The following is a 22,907-nucleotide window of genomic DNA, read 5'->3' on the forward strand; positions in this document are numbered from 1 at the left end:
AATTATAGTTGTAATAATGCCGATTCCTGTATTTGCCAATACGATTTTCTTCAATTAGAAGATGGAGATGATTTCAAAAGACGGTATTGTGGAGATTGGAGGCGAAGAATAAAATTACTACGACACGTCAGTATTACAAATTCAGTTCGTTTGATTTTTGTGGCCGATTTCTCTCATAGTTATACGGGATTTAGAATAGAAGTATTTTTATTTTCAAGTAAGTATCTTCTACGTTCCGATTATAGTTAATGCATATATATATATATTATATAATTTCCAGCTCGACATTGTGATTATATCACAATAAATAATTAATATTTTTATTTTTTAAGATGTTTCATACGAAAAAGTAAATAGAAACATGGATACTATATTAAAAAAGCGATATACATCACACTTTTTTCTGTATTATATTGTTTAAATGACAATGTCTTCAATCAATCTTTGTTAAAGATTCTTTAGACATTTTTTGGCAGTGTTATCTGTTCATAAAAAATTTCTTGTTAATCCTTTTTATTTTTTATTAAATTTCATAACAGTTTATTTATATAGAATCAGATTCTTAAATCGTTATTGTTCTGTGATTTTAATTTATTTGCCATTATTTCCTATTTCATTAAAACGATATAAAATTCCGAATTGATAATATTATATTAATTAAAAATTAATTTATATAAACAATTTTATTTTTAAGGATTGAATATAAAATTATTTTAATAATTTCAATTTATTATAGCATATAACTAATTAATTTACAAAAATATTTATGCTTAAAATATATTTTATATACAGTATTTCGTAGTAAATGATGTAGTCTATATCACGCATAGATTTATTTATTTTCATTATCATTCTTTAAGGTTATTATATTTTCAGTATAATTTATTAATACTGAAGTCTTACACCTGTTGATGTTATTATAAACTATATTTTTAAAACTAAACTAAATAAATATTCCAATTTACGTTTTTCTTAAATAAAATTATATTTTAGTATATTCAAATTTTCATATAAATTCAATAAATCTGAGTTTTCAGTTTAAAATATATATGGAAATGCTATTATTGATAAACTTATTTCTTATAACAAGGACTATTATACAGTGCTTTATTGCTTTTTTTTCTTTCTTAGAAAACTTTCGAATTGTTTCCTACTTATTTATTCAATATTTTACAATAATATTCAAAAAATATTCTTCAATTTTCAAAAAGGCATTTATTAAATCAATATATTTAATAAGATTAGATTTCTCTTTTGTATAAAAAAAACTGGATTATTGCCAAATTCGTCTTTGACCCTATTGAGTTCTTCAAATAATTTTTCTCGGAAAAAATGTCTGTTTTTTTTCTTTAATAAAAAAAAATTTAAAGACAAATAGAACTGGTAGAAAAAATTCGACGAACTTTAATAAAAACTGAATTAAATTACAGTAAAATGTATTAGAAATGCTGCATTTCTAATACAGTTTATATTAACACACAGTAAAGCCTGTTCAAAACGGAAACCTGCCTAGTAAGAGTCCGGTTTACACAGGTTTTACTGTATTCCTAGTTATTATCTTAGTATAAAAGTTTATTATAATTAATTTTAAAAATATAAGTTAATTTTGTTTTATTCCAATTTACTTTTTTTAAATAATAATAATAATAATAATAATGATAATAACATTGATCTTTCAATACTGAAGATTAATCATTTTTGCTATTTTCAATTTCTTCCTTTCATTTATATAATTTATACTAATTTAATAAATAGATCTAATTAGCATTTCAGTAATACTTTGCTTTACGTATACATTAAGTGGCAAGCGGCTACTTTAGAAAACCAATAACATAATCCGTTTAATATGAAACGGATTACGTCACTGGTTTGCACACTTAGCTGCCTGTCTCTTTGGAGAACTCGCCGTAGCAAAAATTTATTAAGAAAATCAAGAAAATTTTGAAAAAAAAAATTAATTTTAATTAATCTGGCAACTCTGTATTTAAAAAAAATTTCAAAAATTTGTATTATTAATTCTGAAATTTTAATTATTTTTAATTAATTGCAGAAAAAACAGGTAATACGTTGTGTGAAAACAAACTGTTTCATCCATTCGATAATCACTGTTACTTAATAGCTTCGTTTCCAGAAGTAAGTTGGTCGACTGCTTATAGAATCTGTGCAGAATCTCAGACGTATTTGACAACCATCGAAGGGTTGGAAGAGGAAAAATTTTTATATTCATTAATCAAATCTACAGAATCTTACACGTCTGGTGCTATTTATTGGTTAGGAGCAAAATGGCAAAGTAGTGACAAAGCGTGGCAGTGGGTAGACGGAAAATTTATTGTTTCTACTGGTAAGCAATTGAAATCTTTCGGTCAAACTTCTCGGCTTAATAAGATTCATTAAAAATCAATAATTCCTACTCCAGACGATAGAATAATTAATCGACCCGAGATGTATACCGGAACTTCTTTATGTTTAGCGGTTCAGTGGAGAGGACAAAATAATGTTAGCGGTCTGTTTTGGACAGCCAAGGATTGCAACAATGCTGGAAGATACATATGCAAGAAACCAGCCATAGGTAATAGAAGTAGAAAGAAATTTGCTCGTATATGTAACACGTATATATACTTAAATATCTGTAGAATTTTTCCTTATTTTATACAGTCTTGCCAGAAAATCTTAACCAAACATTGACGGCTCTATCGGGCACGTTAACTTCATTTAACTATCCATCTAATTACGTCAATGATCTGCATTACGTTGTTACAATTAAAGGTCCAGAACAGTCCAGAATATGGTTCCGTTTCCAACATGTTGACATTGAATGGCAAGAACAATGCCTGTATGATTATGTGGCTTTACAGAATTCTCCAAACGGTCCAGAAACGAGAGTTTGTGGTCAAGAAGACGATCGATTAGACAGGTAAAATCTGAACAAAATTATTTCCAAGTTTATTTGACGGAATTTTTAAAATTCGATTTAAATAAACGATTTTGTGACTAATACTATATCTTAAATACGAATTATTTTTATAATAAATAAAATATATTTGGTATTTTTAAATAAGGAATCAAAATATTTCATAAAATTTATTTCATAAAAATTTATAATAAAACGTTAAAATAAATTAATAATTCCCACTGTAGTCCACTGTATGTCTGTCTGTCCTTCCTTAATCTCGAGAACAATGTTAGATAGATGACAGGCGAGACCAGATATGGAAAGTATGTGAAAATATCTGTTCGTATATCGGGGCCTTCTTGCCCATAAGCGGGCAAGAAGCCCCGATATACAAACTTTTGGACTAGACCGGAAGTCACGTAGTTTCAATTCAACAGTTTTCCCCAAAACAGAGTTACATAGATGACCGACATGATTCTTTTCTTATCAGGAAAAGTATGACGTATAGGAGCAAGAGATCGAGACCATAAAAGATATTTTAAATTAAATATGTAAAACTATTATTAAAAATTGTAGCCCAGCATTGTGACGTTGCACAATAGTTTTGTTCGTTATAGTATATTAATTTAATATTTTAAAGCTATTTATAAAAATTTATTGACATTTTGTATTAAAATTCAGAGATTCTTTTGAAAAATAAAATTATCGATAGTGTCTTCGCTGTATTATATTATAGAATGTATAAATATTAAAAACTTGGCATGAAATTATAATAGGAAACCAAAGTACATTACATTTTTTAGATAGTTTATTTGTCAATAAGTTTAATTATTACATAAAAAACGGTAAATGTATTTAATATATTAATTTATAATTGTTTCTGTGCATTCGCATGACTCCTTGACTGCTAAGAGTTCATTAGCAATTTTAATGATCAATGAAAGGGTGACTAAAATCTCTCAAGAGTTTCATTATACCGGAAATCAATTTCGCTAGATGATTTCCTTTCATTTTACTCATTAATGTAAGTGCTGAATTTTACACTTTTATAGAAAACTTTCAAGTATAATTTTCAAGCGAAAATATTAATTTAAAATTTAAGTTTTTAAAAATGGTAATTATAAAACTATCATTTATAAAAACTTAAATTTAAATTATTATTTATTTATTTATTTAACTGTGCAGAAAATATTAAAAATATATTATCTGAATCACAAATTATTAGTGTCTTGCTCCTCTACATCATACGTTCTGGATATAATTTTTTGAATTGAAATCACGTAACTTCTATATCGAAGTTTATATATAGTTAATCCTGACCTCCTATCCCTGCTATTTCCATATTTAGTCTTGACTTTCATCTGTTGACTACTGTTCTAGAGATTAAGGAAGGACAGACAGCCAGACAGAAAGACAATAGTGGGAATATATAGGTCTAACTTTTTCAAATTGCAGCTCAATTATATTTAATCATCATTATATTATATTATATTATATTTCTGAATGATGGATTTAATTCTTTATAGACTCAGAGTGTTTTTATATTGTCTATATATTTTTAATTATCTCTTTCAGATATGATTTCTTTTCGGATAAAAATACATTATATGTCACCTTCCACTCTGATTATTCTTTAACATCGAACGGTTTTGTGGCAACTTGGGAAGTGATAGATATATCATCCTGCGATGATAGATATATTAATGTAAGTGATTTCGGCATTTTAACCAGTATCGGCTATCCTGGGCCTTATCTACCTGATATGGACTGCTTAACTACATTAATAACATCAACAGAGGACCTGTTACTCCTTTCTTTCGTGTCATTTGACGTTGGAAAATCCGGAAATTGTACTACCGATTATCTACGTATTAATTTAGACAACACTGAAAATTACTTTATGACAATGTGTGGTAATGAAAGCAATTATCCTTCCGGATATGCAATTCTCTCTTATGATAATGTTCTACGATTGAATTTTCACAGCGACAAAGGAAGTCGTTTCGGATATACTGGATATAATGTCACTTATCAAGTTTTAAGTGAGTTATTACTGAATTTTACTTTATTTACTATTAGTTTTGATACTTAATGTATTTTTAAATGCTGATTATCGTACGAGTTGTGCGATTATCGTTTACCAATTGCTTTTTCTAAAAAGGATGCGTGCTCGTAACCTTTTAATATCACGTAATTTTACATACTACTTCATATTTTTCACGTCAGATTCTGCAAGATAGCATTGCTTTCAATAACTCGTATATTCTATTTTTAGTTCAAGAGTTTTAAAATGCGTAATTCTAAACGATAATTTCGTAAATTGACTTAATAATTTACCAGACAAATGATCGGGCATTTATTTTAAGCACATTCTTGGCTCCGATTTTTTTTCTTTAATTTTCGAAAGACGTATATTCTACGTCTAAATTCTGCAAAAGTGTATTCTCGTAAACGAAATGGTTTGGAAAATGGCCAAACTTAATTTTACAGAAAATACTGAAGACGTAAGAAACTTTCTCAAAACAAATTTAATTCAAGCCTAAACAAATATCGATAAATGCAATTCTAATTTTTTTTCTTTCTTGTTTTCATTATTAATGTTAAATCATATGCAAAAGTAGATGATTAATTGCAATTCGTAAATTTGTAACTAATTCGTAATGAGAATTTTTTATATCTAAATACTACTTATTTACGTAGTGTAATGTTTATTTCTTGTATAAGTTAGTGTAATGTAGAAAATCTTTTAATGAAAAATATTTTATATCTGCATAAATTATATTTCTGTACAAAATTACAAAATTTTTCATAGGAAACAAATGAAAGTTTGTCCTGCTTATTAGTTTGCTTGCAAGTAATAATGTTATCGAGTCAAATATACAGTTTTATAACCTTCAGACTGTAATTACGGTATAAATGTATTTTTCATTTATTTATTAATAATTGCTATACAAGGCAATGTTCTTCAAACTATAGAATATATATATGTTACTGTGAAAGACCGATATCTGGCGAATATCGACATTCTCCAGTGAATGTCAGCATTTACACAGTCATTTCGTGTATGTACGAAATATCTGCTAAATATCATTATTTCTCACTTACACCGACATTCAGCATGCACTGATGTGAACGTTGAATAAAAATATTGTTCCTAGCATTTAGTCGTGGAACACTTTTTTTGCAATTACAGTGTTTATAGCCTTGTCTTCCACTTCTCGAATTAGTTGCAGCTGCTTCTCTCGGAGACATTTTTTACCTAACCTAACCTAACGTAACATTAATAATATAACCAAATATTCGGTATATAGGTATATATATATATCACTGTAAACTATAAACATATAAATATTCATACAAAAATACACTTGGCTACAGAATACAAGAAATGTAAGATTAATATGCTTAAACTAGCAATTGTAATCTATAATTACGATAACTATAAAATTGAAATGAGCATAAATATATTAATATAAGAAACATTGAAAGATAAAAACCACTCCTACCTAATTTCCTACCTAAATGGATCATATAAAATTAAACCATATGCAGACATGTCTGGAATATATTAAGTATTTACAACATGTTTTAAACTTTGTAAATGATAAATGTAAATAATCTGCATATGTCTGTATAAATTTCCTACACATTTTTGAAAAATGTGGAAAGTTTTCTTTACTCTGTAAAATTTATTCTTAGTGCAGTACATACAGCATTGGATACTTGATTTCAATTTAAAATACAGTACGAATTTAATTCTGTTGGTAGAAGGCATATTATTAAATTCTGTTAAAGCGTATTAAGAAAAATAAAATTCGTTTATTGAAGCTGACGAAATCAAATTATTTCATATTTTTTTTCGGAAAAAAAAAACAATTTAAAAAAATTATTCGAGAACAATAAATACAGAATCCCTGCTGCGTAATATTAAAAACAAATTTAAAAAAAATTATTTTTGACAAATATTAAGTGTAGTTTCTCTGAGGAGAAGAGGCATGAGAACCATAATCATTTTTCTTCCATTTTTTTCAAAAATAACAGAAAATTCAGATACACAACTTAAGTTTTTATTAACTTTTACATTTACTCGAGGATCTGCGAAGTTCTTCTTTTATTAATAAAATTTTAATTTTGTTTATTTTACATATGTTTTTATGTCTTTACGTAATTATTTTAAAATGAAAACAAATGTAGAATTTTTCTTTCCTTATTTTACATTAAAAAATTTAGATGTTTAATTAATTTAAAATTTAATGAATTAATTTATTCTAATTTGCAAAAACTGTTTGAAATTTATTTATTATAATCAACTTTTAGAATTACTTAATTTGCATTTATTTTCTTTTTTTTTTAATAGAGAGAGATTCTTCTGTGCAGTCGATTCTAACGCTTCCTATAGATAGCGAGGGGATTATTACAAGTCTAAATTATCCTTTGCCTTCTCCAATTGGAATAAATTACACTCAGAGAATTGTAGCTCCAATTGGATATAATATTCAATTAAAATTGCTAAGTAACCAAACGTTAGTGGGTGACTGTAGCCGGGGTGAGGTGAGATTGGAAGATGCGTATACAGAAAACGTGACATCGGTTTCTTTATGTCAAGCAGAAAATAAGAATGGAAAAGTTAACTTCCTGTCCACCCTCAACAGCATGTTTATATTGTCGTCAACTACACCCCAGTTTCATGCACCATTTTATATCCTAAAGTTTAAGACATTTATAGGTAATATGAATTATATTTAGGTAAGGATGAATTTAAAATTAAAATTTAATATAAAGATAGTTATGAAATTTTACAGATACACAATTTGTTAGTAAAACTTTATTCTTTCCTTCATCATATGTGGACGCTTGTATTCCTAATCCTTGTCAGCATGAAGGAATATGTGTAACAAACGAAGATTTTACATCTTACTGTAATTGTCAAGGACAATTTACAGGTAAATTTAATTATTTATAATAAATAATTTATAGGAATGTTCTTGTCTTAAATGAGTTTTTCTCGTTTTAGGATTGTTTTGTCATATTCAATGGTGTGATCTTCAACCATGTGGAGAACACGGCTATTGTAATCTGACTGAAAGTAGTTACATATGTGAATGCGAACCTAAGTTTACAGGCGAACATTGTACAGAACCTGTAGCTCCTTGTAATCCTAATCCTTGCCAAAATGGAGAATGCCTCATACAGACCAATGGAAGTTTTGTGTGCCACTGTCGTGTCTGGTACGAAGGTCAGCACTAATAACTGAGTTCTTATTGTAGGGATTCCTCCTATTGATCACAAAATTAATGAATTCCTTTAAGCAATTTAATTGAAGAATTAAACATCGCCTAACGAGGTTAGAAATCTCTCGGGATTTAAAGAATTTTTACGCATTGCTTCTTATTTCAAGAGTATTTTAGTTCGTATATGTAATTTTTTTTTTTAATATTTAGTTTCAAATTGATTTCTTAGTGTCAGCTCTCCCGATCAATAGTTAGAGAAGTAATTAACATTATCGTATCGAAGCAATTAAGGCATCTAACGCTATCATTATTGCAGGGATACGTTACTTTCTAAACGATTTCGTTAAAATCTCCGCGTTTAGAGTCATAAATTGACAAGATAATTTTCAATGACGTTTTCTAATAAATTAGCCATTTTCTGAAAAATTTATTAACGTTAAAAATAGAATAAAATGAAAAATTTTGAAGCAAATGCTTATGTTTTGAACATTATTGTTAGATTCCTCAATAAACACTTTTATAATATAAAAACTTGAATTACGTCAAGGGAATTTCTAAAATTATAGAGCGATATCGAATACTGGTGACAGAAATTTCAGTTTAATTTTAACCAAAATTAATTTTTAGTATTTATTATTTAATAAAGAATACGCATTTACCCGTAAAGTTTATATTATTCGTGTTGTCAATCTTATTGTTTTAAATATGTAAATATATATTTATTTGTGTTATTTAAAAAATATATATATATAAATATCCATATAAAATGTTTTCAATCATTCTAAAACAATATATAAAATATTTATATTAAAAATTAAAATGGTATTAACGAAGCTTAAGATTTTTTAAATTTATAATTATTTCATTTATATTAAGATTTTTAAAATAACAATTGAATAATAATGACGAATACTCAATTACTACTTATTCTATAATTTTCATTTACTTATTTAATCAATTAAAATAACATATTTGTTTATTTATTTATTTTGATATCTTAATTCTAAAAGCAGATTACTACAAATATGAAATTAAAAAACATTTGAAAGCAGTACTCAACTCATTACATGTTACACAGTTTAATTAAATTTTATATTTAAAATTCTTGCAAGATTAGAATTTTTGTGAAATGTTTACATTATATTAATTCAGAATTAATATGTATACTGTATTTACTTAACTTGAATTTTTGGGAAATACGTACATTTTGTGCTTCCTAATTTAAAATAAATAATATAAAACAGATTTATTAGTTAATAAAATGAATACAAATGTAATTCTTACGTATTGATTCTTACATAACTACATTATTTCATGATGATTTTTAAAAGTGAATATACTTATAATTTATTTAATGAATTAGAAATGTACAGTGGGTGATCGGTTAACGAACATTTTCGCGAAAGACTTTTATGTTCGGACAACGAACACTTCACAGAACAAACACAAGAAGAAGCGACGTAAAATAATGAATACCAATTGGTTTTCCCTTGTCTTCGGGCAACAATTCGAAATTTTTCGGAGCGTGGGAGACGTCGACATCGATGCTCAATCCAATATATACTAATCGGATAGTATTCCTCCGAACTTTGAAACTCTCCCTTGTAATTTCAGCCTTTTATTTTTCTGACAGAAACGGTTCTTTTATAGTATTCGCGAGACTGTCGGGCCGGCACTCGTTAAGTTTTGCGTCGGTTTTTATTTTCGAAAGGTGAGAGTATAATAGCAAAGGTAGAGAGTGGGCAGAAAATGTCTGATGTTGCTGGGCAGTATGGCTCGAACAGGTCTACAGTAGGCCGCAGTTCAATCTTATCTAAGAAAGATACAGTATAATCAAGAAGACTCGAGCAGCTTAAGGAGTAACAAAAATCACATCTGAGAAATAAAGAACATCGAAGAGCTCATAATGGAACCCGAAACAGATCTGACGACAGAAGAACGCCAAGAACTCTTGAATGAAGAACACCAAGAAACTCGGCGAAATGTGTTTTCTTCTGAGAAAGGGAATTAATGCCGATATCTGCTATTAATTAAAGATCTTTTGAAGAAGTGGGGGATGTCAGAACGACGGTCTTAGAATGGCATCCAAACCAGGTTGAGGTTAATAGATTTGGGGATCTCTACAATTACAATGCTATTAATTACTTCAGAAAAATCCTGAAGAGAGTAAAACAATCGACATTAGACAGATTCTTTAACCCCCACAAACGGAAAAACATGACTAATAAAAATGCAAGCCTGTGTATGTATGTATTTTTATTATTGCATATAAATAGACGTAGTAAAAAATGTATATATTTTTTTTAATTTTTGGAGTCTCCAGAACGAATTAATCAAATTCCCATAGAAACCTATAATAAATCGATAATCGGTTAACGAACAATTCGGATAGCGAACAAAGTCTTGGAACGGATTATGTTCGTTAACCGATCACCCACTGTATATTAAAAAAAAAAAACTATACAACGAATTACAAAATTCTTAAATAAACATTACGTGATATAAGTAAAAGTTCTTTAATTTTATTGTTTTTTTCACAGGTCCCTTTTGTGAAAAGCATGTCTTTCAGATACCATATAAACCCTTAAGTAAAAGAATGTTGGAGGAACCGTTTTGGCTCGGTCTTATAACCGTTTCTGTGGTTTTACTGGTTATTTTGTGCATTTATTGCATCAAGAGGAAATTTGCGGATAAAATCGAGAAGTTTTTAGCTGAGGAAATTGAACGGAGTAAGAACCGTAAGTCTTAAAATGGATTTGCTTAAAACCATGACACTGATACTGTTATTTTATTAATTAAATTAAAAAATATCATTTAACATATGCGTTTCTTTTCCTAAAATAATCTCCTAACCATTTTTAATCTCTTTTAATTCTCAGTTCTTACCTGTTGGTGCAATTTCTTATCATGGATGACGGACTGCACTTCATTCACTTCATTTCTTGTGTTTTTTTCAGCAATGCTTCTTTCAAATTTGATCTTTTATAGTAAATAAACATATATAAATTATTAGATAAAATGTAATTGGATAGTTTTATACACCATTTTTTGTTTTTTTTTGTCATCGAACTTACTAATTATTAATTGAAAGAGCCATACTCGATATACAAGTTGCGTAATTTTGATCAATTTTAAATTTAACTGTTTCTTTACTACAAAATACATTTGTATAAAAACTTACTTTTACATGTAATTATTTAATTTGCGTGGTCATTTAATAAAACATTTAATTATTCAAAAAGTCTATTTCGTGTTTAATAAATTTTTCCACTACAAAACAGTATAAATTCCTTTATTTACGTGGTAAAATTAATGCTTTAAGTTAACTTTTTCATTAGATATGATATTATTCTAAGGCAGATTTCACACTAAATAAGTCTGGCTCAGTCCAGTTTCATCAAGACTGGAATGGATTCAACGTGTTGGAATTTTCAGCAATTTTGACCAATATTTTGCCAGTTTTAGACGCATATTTTTTAAAAATCACGTAACATTACAGTAACATATTATTTGTGACCTTAAATGGCCAATTAACCCGAAAATGCTTTTAAAAATACCATATTGGGGCTATAAATGAAAATATACTAGTACATTTATTTTTGTATTTGTACTATTTGTATTCTTATTAAGTAAAATAAATCTAAGTAATTTTTTATTTCCTCTATTTATATTACAAAATCCCTTTTTACTTTCGGTGGAGGGATAATAGTATTCACGAGCATTTCTCAAGGAATTCTTTCATCGACTGGTCTATTGTTAAAACCCTTGCCTTGCTTTGACGTGACTGGACTGGTTTGGTGTGAAATCAGCCTAATACATTTAGACGTTATCAATCAATCTTAATAAATGTTTTACAATTTCTTTCAGATTCATCTCCTCCCACCACCAGATACAGTCTCAGCTCTAACCAACCATGCTCAACGCCAGCTAATCTCAGTCCACAAACTTGTCCAAAATCTATTTTAAATAGAATACGAAAACATAGTATTCGTAGTACAAGAGGTGGTAGCAATAGTCCAACAGATCGGGATATGGGTTGCACTTTTAGTTTCGATGAAATTCTGAAAAGAACGGCGCAACAGACCAAAAAACCGATTAATACAAATACTTCCACGCCATCGAATGATAGTGATAAGAAAAGCGATGAAAAATCGAGGATTTTAGCATCATTAGTTACGTCTTCTCCAAGCCAGAGAAGATTAAGTCTTGATGAATTTTTCCGTTTGAGTGAAAGAAAAATACAAATGTCTAATCGTAAAGTCTTTTCTCAAGACGGGGGGAGTCCTACAGAAGGCAACACTGCAGAAACTACTTTTATAGGGTGCTTATCACCTCGAATATCTCATTATTCAGCACCATCGTTTTCAGATTTCCGTTCAGTGAAAGAACATTCTTTTGAACAGAATTCATCCTCGGATAGTCTGAGCGGAGAGGCGAAAACAAGTGAAGTGCAAGTTGAGGTATCTCCTCAAGCATCGGATTCGAAAGAAGCAGACGATCAAACAAGTAAAACTAACTCGCCTATTGTTCAACAAGTTCCGGAAATTTCGATAACGTCGGAAGACCCCGATTGCCTCGAGACTGTTAATGCAGAAAACAACTGTGAAAACCCTGCCGATCTCAACGAAGACACGAATAATTGTAATAATTCAACGAGTTCCGCTTTATCTCATAAAAGTGTTTTTTTAGAAGTGCCATCTGCTGAAAATCAAGGGATTCCTATTAAACAGACAACAACAACACAAACGACTTTGACAAAATCTCCTTGCGTAGTATCACCCAAAGTTCGAAAATCGGATATTCCAAGAAAATATTCAGTAGATTTACCTACTCCAAAAATACTCATCACTGCTAATATGAGTTCCTGTGATTCTGATGAAACAAGTCCTCCAAGAACACCGAATCCTATTAAGCCAATGGCTTACCTTAGTCCTTTAGCTGTGATTTGTTCTTCAGCTGATAGAACTATATCTGAATCTAATCTTAGCACATCGGGTTATTCTTCTCTTTCCAGTCCCGGACTTTCTCGTTGTAATTCGAGCAGTCCTCTTTCTGATGAATTGGATATCCAGCAGAATTTGGGAACTAAATCTCGTGAAAATACTTCTCCACAGAAAGCTGGAAGCCATTTATTATCTCCTTCCTACCTCACTGTTAAATCAGACAAAGCATTCCAGTTTCCTCCAACTCATGTTTATCCATGTCTGGAGATTTTCCAACAGCCAGGATATATGAAGAGAAGAGGATCAATGAGTGGAAGTTGGTATTCATCAAAGGATGCACATGGTCAGATAAAAACAAGGTTTAGAAGTCCATATCATCAGCCAATAAGCAGACAAAATTCTGTAGAAGACGAAGGAATCGGAATGGAATCTTGTGATCAAGGAACTTCGGACAATGAAACGAAATGTGTTAAAACGGACAATTTTTCAGACGAAGAAAGTGACAACAAGATAAACGAAAAAAGCGAAGATAAACGAAAAACAACAGCGGAACCATCAGAAATGCCATCGAGTGGTGAAAAAATTATATCAGATTTAAAATATCCTGTTAATAACTCCGCAAGACGACAATCATTTTCTGATAGCGATGAAACAAACAATCACGAAAATTCAAAAGCAAAAGTTCAGAGCCGAAAGAAATCTCCTTCAAAACAACAAAATAATTCTCAGAATCCTCCGTCTCAGTCTGATGCTTCAAAAGACCCAAAAGATAAAGAAAGAGATCCAACTCTTGCAGAAACTTTAATTCAAGTATTTGCAGATAATCCAAATAAGCAGAAAACAACAAAAACTCTAAAACAGAACTCTTGTCCTGCTTTTCCTCTATCAACAAAAAGATGGATACCACTGCCAACACAGAGGTCAGTAACTTCTACATCTTAGACTAACAATATCTTATAAACACACGTATACAGATACATCAATGTATACATCTGTATATTTGTGTACGCGTATGTATAAGATTGTGTATAATGAAATTTATCGTATAATATGCAAAATATACAAAAATATATACGAAAAATTTCACACTGATATATTTTTCTTCTTAATTAACATAAAATTTCCGAGATTATAAATTAGTTTAATTCTGTAATTTAGAAATTACAAATCAATTAACTACTGACGTTTATATTATTTCCTTGATATGAAACAGGTTTCGACATCTGTATAATGTAAAATGGAAACATTTAACTGAATATTATCTACATTATTCGATAATTAGAATACCTATGACTTATACTAATTAACTAACTTTTGATATCAGTGTAAATATTTTCAATAGGCCCACTTATTCTGAAGAATTATATTGATTATCTGATTGAAATGAAGAAATTAGACAAATTCTCATTTGACTAAATGAGATTTTGTCTCATTTCCTTACTCCAATTAAATCTTAGAGAGATCTGCAAATTTCCTATTAGTTACTTTCTTAATTATTCCTTTCCATTATACAATTTAATGATCGTTAATTTTAGATTTTTTTAAAAAAAATATATAAGAAATTCTATGAATGGGTGTATTCAATTAAGTAATCAATAATACTTAAGGTATTTTAAATTTATAACATTGTTGCAAAATTATTTTAAAGCAAGTCCTAAAGAAAAATATCAAAAGTAGGAACAAAAGATTTTCGTATACTTTCGAAATTTTTCTTAATTTATAAGTAAAAATCATTTTGTTTATTTTAAAATATTTAAAAATTATATTATTAATACTAATATTCTATATACATAAATAAAATAAATTCTATGTGCATAACATAAATTCTCTAGAGGATTTGAATTTTGTTTTTAAAAAATCACTAGAAGTTGTTTTCTTAATTGGGTACTTAGAACATGGAGGAGATTCAATTGTTGGATGCAAAATAAAAATTTAATGTCAATTGTCGAATTTCAGATCAAATTCTTTTAAGGTTAGGTTCGGTTTACATTAAATTTGATAGGATCAAAACGTTATACTTCTGCATATATTGGCATGTTTTTCCATATATGCATTTTGTATCCACTTTCGAATTTTGTAACACATACTTGTTAAATTTCATGAGGAATTTTAAAAATATGTTAACTTGGAAAGGTGATTCATTTGCAGAATTTAAGCGAAAAGTTTAGATAGGTTTTTTTTAAATTTATGCAACATTTTACAGAAAATTTTCCTTAAAAGATATATGACATCATTTCTTGACACTCGTAAGTCTTTGTCTTTACCTCGCAATTAACGAAATATTTGGTTAAAATATGCTAATCGAATATGCAAGGGAAATTGTTGGGCAGAAAATGTTTGATGCAGAAAAGTTTAATAACGTTGTTTTTTTTTCTTCTTTTAACTATGATTGATAATATTTATCTATGTATATGTATTTTTTATTTTTGACTCTCCACCCTGTGGACACGAAGAGGACCTTCCTAATCATAACCATTATGGGTTCTGGCGGTTTTAAAACAGGATAGCCGGGTGTAAGGAACGGGTCCAACATAGGGACACATCACCTCAAAAAATATTTTAATATTTTGACTGCCCGAGGACTCTTTAACCGCCTCGACCATCATGCCGTTGATGCTCTAAATATTAATCGATTATAGATATCAATTAAGGACGTTCTAATTACTATTGATATAACTAAAAGACGAGTCGAAAGACTAAAAATATTTATTGTTCGTTCGATATTTTATCTTCCTTTGCACTATTCGGAAAGGACACGAATATGATTTTTTCTACTTCTATTCATGCCAGTTTACACCAATTTATCGACTAATATTTTTTAAAACATCAAAGGAAAAGTTTTTGTTTATTCCAAATATTTTAAAATTGATTATCTTTCAAAATCTCAATATCTTACAGCTTAAATTTCTTCAGTTCGTTTGACGCGAACCAATGGGGGATTTGATGTTTTATGACTTCCTGATTACGAAGTGAAAGCTTTTGTCGGATGAGTAATTTTGGTAGTTTAGTCGAACGTAAACCGACCGTTTTAGTTCATTGAAATTGCTAAAAGTATCATTTGATTTGTTCGTCGATCTCTCAGAAAATAACAAAAATGCCTGAGACACTTCTCTGATTCTTATACGAAGCTAAGATAAACGATAAATCCGAAGTTGAACCGTTTCCGAATGAAAGAATCGTATCTTAAATCTCCATTTTAAGATGCCAACATTAAAAACACAATTAAACAATTGATCACTTGATTTAACAGTCAAAAATTGTGTATAAAATAACGTTTCTTCCAAAAATAGTTCTAAAGTTTATTTTAATGTAGATATAATATGAACTAGTAAATAATTAAATTAAAAATCCCTACAAATTTAAATTTCTAATAAAACATTTTATGGTTTGAATTTATGTAAATTATATGTTTAAAAATAAATAAATAAGAAATTACTTCTAATGGAATGCTTCTCTCAAATAAATTAGTTAACGGATAAGCCATATTAAATAACCTATGTGATTATCATTAATTACAATCATATAATGAAAGTTTTGTTCTTTATTATTGTAATTAACTAATAAATTTTCCTTTCCTTGTTAAACTTTTCGTGATTTTTATATAAAGAAACGTTCTTACCGTCTTTTGTGTTAACTTGGTTGTCATTTTATCCATTTTATTTTTTTACTTATAGAAAGTTTAACATTATTTTACATAATAATTCATTAGTTCATACTATGGTATAATTTTATAGCTTTCAGATGTATCAAAACTGTATTTTTATCACGAATTTTGCATGCTGAGCAAAATAAATCTAATGAAAAAACTATTTTTTAAACTTTCCGAATTTAAAACTTATCAAATCACATAGAATAAATCATTATTCTATTCGATGATAACGAAGAAGATTATTGATGAAACAAAAGTAAGCTTGGATGATACTTCTTTTGGAAAATTAGGGTGCAAGATTAAGCTTAAAAGTAAACTTCATTTACGTTTTAGTAGAATTTCCTTTTAGAATATCTCAGAAGACGTTGTCAGTTTTAGAAAAATATATTACAAATTTATCTTTTCTACCGCTCTCTAAAGCTGAATAAAAATTAATAATGATTTATTATACGTAATATAATCGATAAATATTATTGTAATAATTATAATTTTTTATATTAAATTAAATTTTTAATATAATATGACAGCAATTAAACGATTTGTTTATTTTATAGTGAAAGAATTGAATTTGGTAGAATTTTAATAGATTTTCTTTCTACAAAAAGTGAATCAACGTGATTCAATTAAGCAAAACACTAACGAAAACTTTTGTAATTCAATTTTAACATTACAAGTTTATTGTTATGTTTTCGACAACAGACTGTTAGTATTAATTTATACCGAACCTAAAGTACTTCCTGTTAATTTCTATGTGAAAAACATATGTATAGACTATGTTTTTGTTAACCGTATTGGCTGAAGAGAAATGTGAAATGATTGGTGAGAATGCGACCGAATAGAACAAAACAGTGTTGTAGCTTGTAACGTCCCCCATTATAATCTCGTAACTAAATAATTTATCTATGGTTATAAATACCATAAATGGCTTGAAATTCGAAATATTTTATTCATATTTTTTATCGGTTTTCATATGTTTCTATTATTTTTATCCATTTTTATAATTTTAAGTAACGTAAGCGCGATCATATTGAAGACGGGATTATTTTTAAGTCCAATTTTCTTTAAAATCTATAAGAAGAAAAGTTTAATAACGTTGTGTTTTTTTCTTTTTTTAACTATGATTGATAATATTTATCTATTTTCCAAAAGAAGCCAAAAATTCTATTGTACACATTCATTCAAAATTCTATTATTCCAAATTATGTTATATTAAATAAAATCGCAATTATTATAATCATAAGTACACTGTATTAAGTTTAATCCGCGTACTAAAATTTAAATTATAATTCTAACCATAAATTTTGAAATATAATTTGCTTAGCTCGTAAAATTTGGAAGTATTTTGGATATTTCGATAAATAAAAACTATCACTTATAAATTCAAATTTCAGACTAAACCAGAATAAACTTTAACCCCTTATAGTAGATGCCGTAACATTAAAATATAAGAATGGCTCTAGCTCATACAAAGAAAAGAAATGAAATAAATATATTTATTTATAGATTAGTACATAGAATTAAAACTATATTCAGAGATAAATTGTCAGAGGATCTCTGACAATTTATCTCTGGAGTTGATTTAATTGTGCGTATTATATTAAGTAGTAAATAAATATAGCCCAAGTAAAGTGCTAAATAAAGTAAAAATAATTTATATTTGTATATAATAAAACAATAAAGTGGCATTTTATTTTCAAAAATTAAAGATTTAAAAATGATTTTTTAATAGAAAATTGTCATTACATAGCTTGTAATTAGTATCGATTTTTCTTTTTATCCGACAGAAGTTACCCCATTACCTACAGAAAAACAGAACGACTTCAGTCAGTAGATTCAAGTGGCAGTTCCGCACCAAGTGACACAGAAGATCTTTTTGGTGTAGCTTCCGACGACCATCATCCAGTGCTCAGACGTCAGGGTGCCTTAAGTGAAGACGACGGTGATAGGTAAGAAAACTTTAATAAAAATGACAGATATACGAACTAAGTAGGCTAATAATATCATGTCTGAAAGAAAGAAAAGTCCATTAGCTAATATTAACTTCGAAAATATCATTAAATATAGAACTAATAATAGTTCGACCCTCCAATAAATTTTAGTAATATAAATTATCGTTAGAATTATTCGAGGATAAAGCCAAAATGTCATTAATCAATCGTATATGTCAAATGGATTCGTTTTGAAGTCTTTCGGAACTTAGATATTGTATTCAAAATATAATTTTTAGTTTATTTATCAACGTTACAAAACCTTAATAGATTTTCTTTATTACTTCCTATTTCTTCCCTTAGTAAGATTTATATCCTAAGTAGATTAACCATAGATGATATCTACCCTCTATCCCTTCTTATTGTTCCAATAGTGAAGAGTCAAGCGGAGATACCACGGTCCTGCTCCGAAAAACACCCAACGTATCCCTAATGAAGAATGTTTCCAAGTTATCTGACGATTCCACTTCATCTCCTCGCATCACTGTATCATTATCTGACTCGTCTAGTACACCTTCTCTACCAGAAATGTTGGATTCAACATCTCTCACCGAACATCTGGTCACCGAAGAAATCCCAAAGAATCTTCATTGATGTCAACTGTTTTGAACTGTCTTCATTTATTTTAATTTAAAATTGATTTTTTTACAAAAATTATCAGACAATCAAATATTTAATTTCGGAATATTTCGCGATAAATATTTCTCTATCTTTGACTCTTTCTCTTTCTCTCGCTATCGCTCTATTTGCACTCCTGAATATAGGAAATTTTGCACGTCGAAACACCTCTATGTGCCTGACTAAAGCACCTCATAAGAAGACTTAACACTATATATATATATATATATCTTTATTATATTTTGAAATTTTTAAAATTATCGTTTATAATTTTTTACTCGAGTTTTTTATTTTGCTTCTTCCATAAAATTCAAATTAATCATTCTATGCAGCTTGAAATATGGCTAAATATTTTCTTCATTATTATTAAATTTCTATCGAAGCTTGTCATTTAATTTTATCTTTAAAAAAAGAAAGAAAGAATAACTCTTTCACTGCCTGTGATTCCTTGAAAATAATGTTGGAAAATTGTATTCATACCAAACACTTCTGATGGAATGGTCGATTGGATGCATTACTACTCATATATTAACATCGTAAATATAATAAATACGGAATAATAATATAATGTTCCATTTGATAACTATGCATTACTTTACTTACTTATTATGGTACTTTTAATCTTATTATAAAAATGCTACAGTTTTCAATTATGCAAAACAAGATGTCATTGATGCAAGTTAAGGAAAAAACGACCAAATGAGAAAATTACTGATATGTTTAAATGTCTTTCAAAATGTACAGTTACAATTAAAATACATGTTTACGATTATGAAAATTGGCGTAAACATAATTTAAAAAAGTTTATACAAATTCTTTTTAAAACAAATAAAGGTTCTTTTATGTTTGAACCAATTTGTCCTTTGTGATTATTTCAGTTCATTTAATCTAATCGCTTTTAATAATTAAAAGTTAATAATAAGCGTAATTAAATAAAACGATATTTTTATTTAAACTTTATTCGTTAATTTTATTATTAAAATCAAATTTATAGTTTAAACAATTATAAAATTGGATATAAGTAAATTGCTATATATTAAATTTTACGTAATTTTTAATAGAAAATTTCTATACATATACGAAAAATGTAAGAAATATACATTTTTGTAGGCTATGTTTATATAAGTTTTATTTATTTATTTTTAATAAAATGTATACCTACAGTAAATACAGTGGCGGGATATCCTATGGGCTAAAAGATTGGTTTGGGGCTAAGCATGCCCCGCTAGCGTGGGCCCCAAACCGCTCTTTTATACGAAAATATTTTCCCAAAAAATTCTCCCGAAGAAAAACGAAGTCAGCATTGTACTTGGGGCCCCCTAATTCAAATTTGCTTGGGCCTCATTAAGCTACAACACACCATTGGAGTAAACGTTTTAAAGTAGTATAGTACATTATCTTACAATGTTTACAGTAATAATAATTTGGTATCCGTATGTTTTCTGCATTAATAATTTATCCGAAATAAAAAATTTATGCATGTGAAGTATTATGGATTTTTCCAAGAAGAAAGTAACTTTGATTCTATATCTAAGATTATCGATTTTTTTATAATGAAAAATGTCTTACAATATCGATTATTTCAGTTAACTAAGAAATATATTTGTAAATATGTTCTTTAACATAGCCATTGGCGCTTAAAAACCGTCTTAAACGATAACAGAGAAATACGACTTATATATTTTATCTCTGCTTGATATTCAATAAAGAAAAAATAATTTTAATAGACACTTTATTTCGAGATTGGAGTGAAAGATAGGGTGGAGCACTCCATATACATCACTATAATGCATTTACACACGTGATTAAATTCTATATTTGGTTGTTTATCGTATTTCTGGGTAGGACAGATGGTGGAGTGGGTCACCCACTAAAACATCATTAAAATGCATTGTAGAAGGCTAAACATGCCTATCTTAATTACAAGTGGATGAAATTTGAGTTGCAAGATTTGAGGACAAGTTAAATAAAAACGTTTAAAAAACTCGGAAATTCTGAAAATATGAGGAAATATCTGTAAAGATTAATTTAAATTTTTTATCAACTGAAAATCAATGTTATATCTGTTAAAAACGTCTAAAATTTCAATAATTTATTAATTAATTTTATAATTAAAATCAAATTTATAGTTTGTACGATTATAAAATTAGACATTTCTACCGTGTTTTACGCTCGTATTAAGTAAATTTATCTTAAAAAATCGAAGAAAATGGGATTTTTCCGTATGTTTCTAATAATATAAGCTAAAAAACTTTACATTATTATTAAGCATATTAACGTTATTTATCATTATTCACCTAAAGAGACCGTTAGAACTTTTTCTTTATAAATTTTTAAAGAAATCTTCAGTGATGAAAAATACGATAATTAAAAATTTAACATATTTAATTAATCACAATTTTCTTTTTTTTTATTTAGCAAAAACTTTTAATGAAATTGAAATTTCGATATAGAAATTTTATTTTGATTAAAAGTTTGAATTAATTTATTAAATTACCAGAAGAATAATTTTTCTGTCAAACAAAATTTTAAAGTATTTTAAATAATTTTTTTTTCTTTATTTAATTTTAACTTTCCTTAAAATTTATTTATTTATTTTTTGATAAATGATTATTAAAATCTTTTTAAATAAATTTTTATATTGATTTTATTATAATTTTTTTATATTGAATTGTTATGGAAAATGATATCCGAATTTTTCGTGAATAAATAAAATTTATTTTATTTTATTTTAACGTTTTGTTTCGAAGATTTTTAAATACACAACTGATTTATTGCTTTTGTTTTATTTTTTATTACTATTTTCTCTACTTCAATCTCTAATAAAAGATAAAAAAAAAGGGAATTTTTTTTCTGCTTAGGAACATCTTTCTTGCAATTCAATCTACAAATAATGAATTAGAATTTTACCTTCAAAGCTTAGCATAAAAAATAATACAAATGATTGTTCTTTTCCTTAAAAGAAATTGTTTTTTTTAGTAAATATTTATATGATTTTTTTAAAAAAGGTAAGTATTTCTAAAATATATCTATGCATATCTACTTTAAATTTGAATTTTTTCCTTGAATGATTTCAACTTTTGATACAGATAATCTTGCAATATTCCCTAAAGTATTTTCCAAATAAAATAATTTTAAAAAATAAATATTGTATTGAAGATTATTCCGAAAATATGAAAGATATTATTATTATCATTTTATAAAATTAATGTTTCCCCAAATAGAAATCATTCTAAAATATTTTACTGTCCTCCACGTTTTATAAATTGCAGAATAATTATTATAGAAAAATGCTTCCTTTAAGCTTATTCAATTTAGATTTTAATTTATTACGAAATTTTTTTTTGCTTTACGTGTTTATTTTTACGTTGTTTTTATGAATGAAACGTTGATTTCTTTTGGGATTTTTGTTTATTTTTTATTTTAATATCAGCAGCTGTTTGTTTCCTCCAAAAATTTCTAAATAAACAGCAACTAATTCTAACAAATTAGCGAATGAACTCTTCTCCTCTTTTTGTAATATTTAGAAGGGAAAAAAACAAGTTTAAGTTAAAATAATGCGAATTAAATTAATGATAAGTTAGA

At 27.7% G+C, this 22,907-nt stretch overlaps 1 protein-coding gene across 3 annotated transcripts in view; it reads left to right on the forward strand.

The window, feature by feature from the left end:
• LOC136978939 (uncharacterized) overlaps positions 1 to 20,151 on the forward strand; it is a 67,106-nt gene extending 46,955 nt beyond the window's left edge. The window contains exons 10-22 of one of the 3 annotated variants that reach the window (XM_067274776.1): positions 9 to 217; positions 2,051 to 2,341; positions 2,417 to 2,569; positions 2,656 to 2,914; positions 4,469 to 4,935; positions 7,251 to 7,619; positions 7,696 to 7,836; positions 7,908 to 8,129; positions 10,665 to 10,862; positions 11,004 to 11,111; positions 11,992 to 13,987; positions 18,501 to 18,662; positions 19,079 to 20,151. In XM_067274776.1, the coding sequence (XP_067130877.1) occupies positions 9 to 217; positions 2,051 to 2,341; positions 2,417 to 2,569; positions 2,656 to 2,914; positions 4,469 to 4,935; positions 7,251 to 7,619; positions 7,696 to 7,836; positions 7,908 to 8,129; positions 10,665 to 10,862; positions 11,004 to 11,111; positions 11,992 to 13,987; positions 18,501 to 18,662; positions 19,079 to 19,298 (4,795 nt within the window). In that variant the 3' untranslated portion in view covers positions 19,299 to 20,151. The remainder of the gene's footprint in view (positions 1 to 8; positions 218 to 2,050; positions 2,342 to 2,416; positions 2,570 to 2,655; positions 2,915 to 4,468; positions 4,936 to 7,250; positions 7,620 to 7,695; positions 7,837 to 7,907; positions 8,130 to 10,664; positions 10,863 to 11,003; positions 11,112 to 11,991; positions 13,988 to 18,500; positions 18,663 to 19,078) is intronic. The other 2 variants (XM_067274777.1, XM_067274778.1) reach the window with 2 other exon arrangements.
• Positions 20,152 to 22,907: the final 2,756 nt, after the last annotated feature.

The sequence above is a fragment of the Centruroides vittatus genome, unplaced genomic scaffold (assembly GCF_030686945.1).
Source record: "Centruroides vittatus isolate TY-2023 unplaced genomic scaffold, ASM3068694v2 contig_564, whole genome shotgun sequence".
NCBI classification, from domain to species: Eukaryota; Metazoa; Arthropoda; class Arachnida; order Scorpiones; family Buthidae; genus Centruroides; species Centruroides vittatus.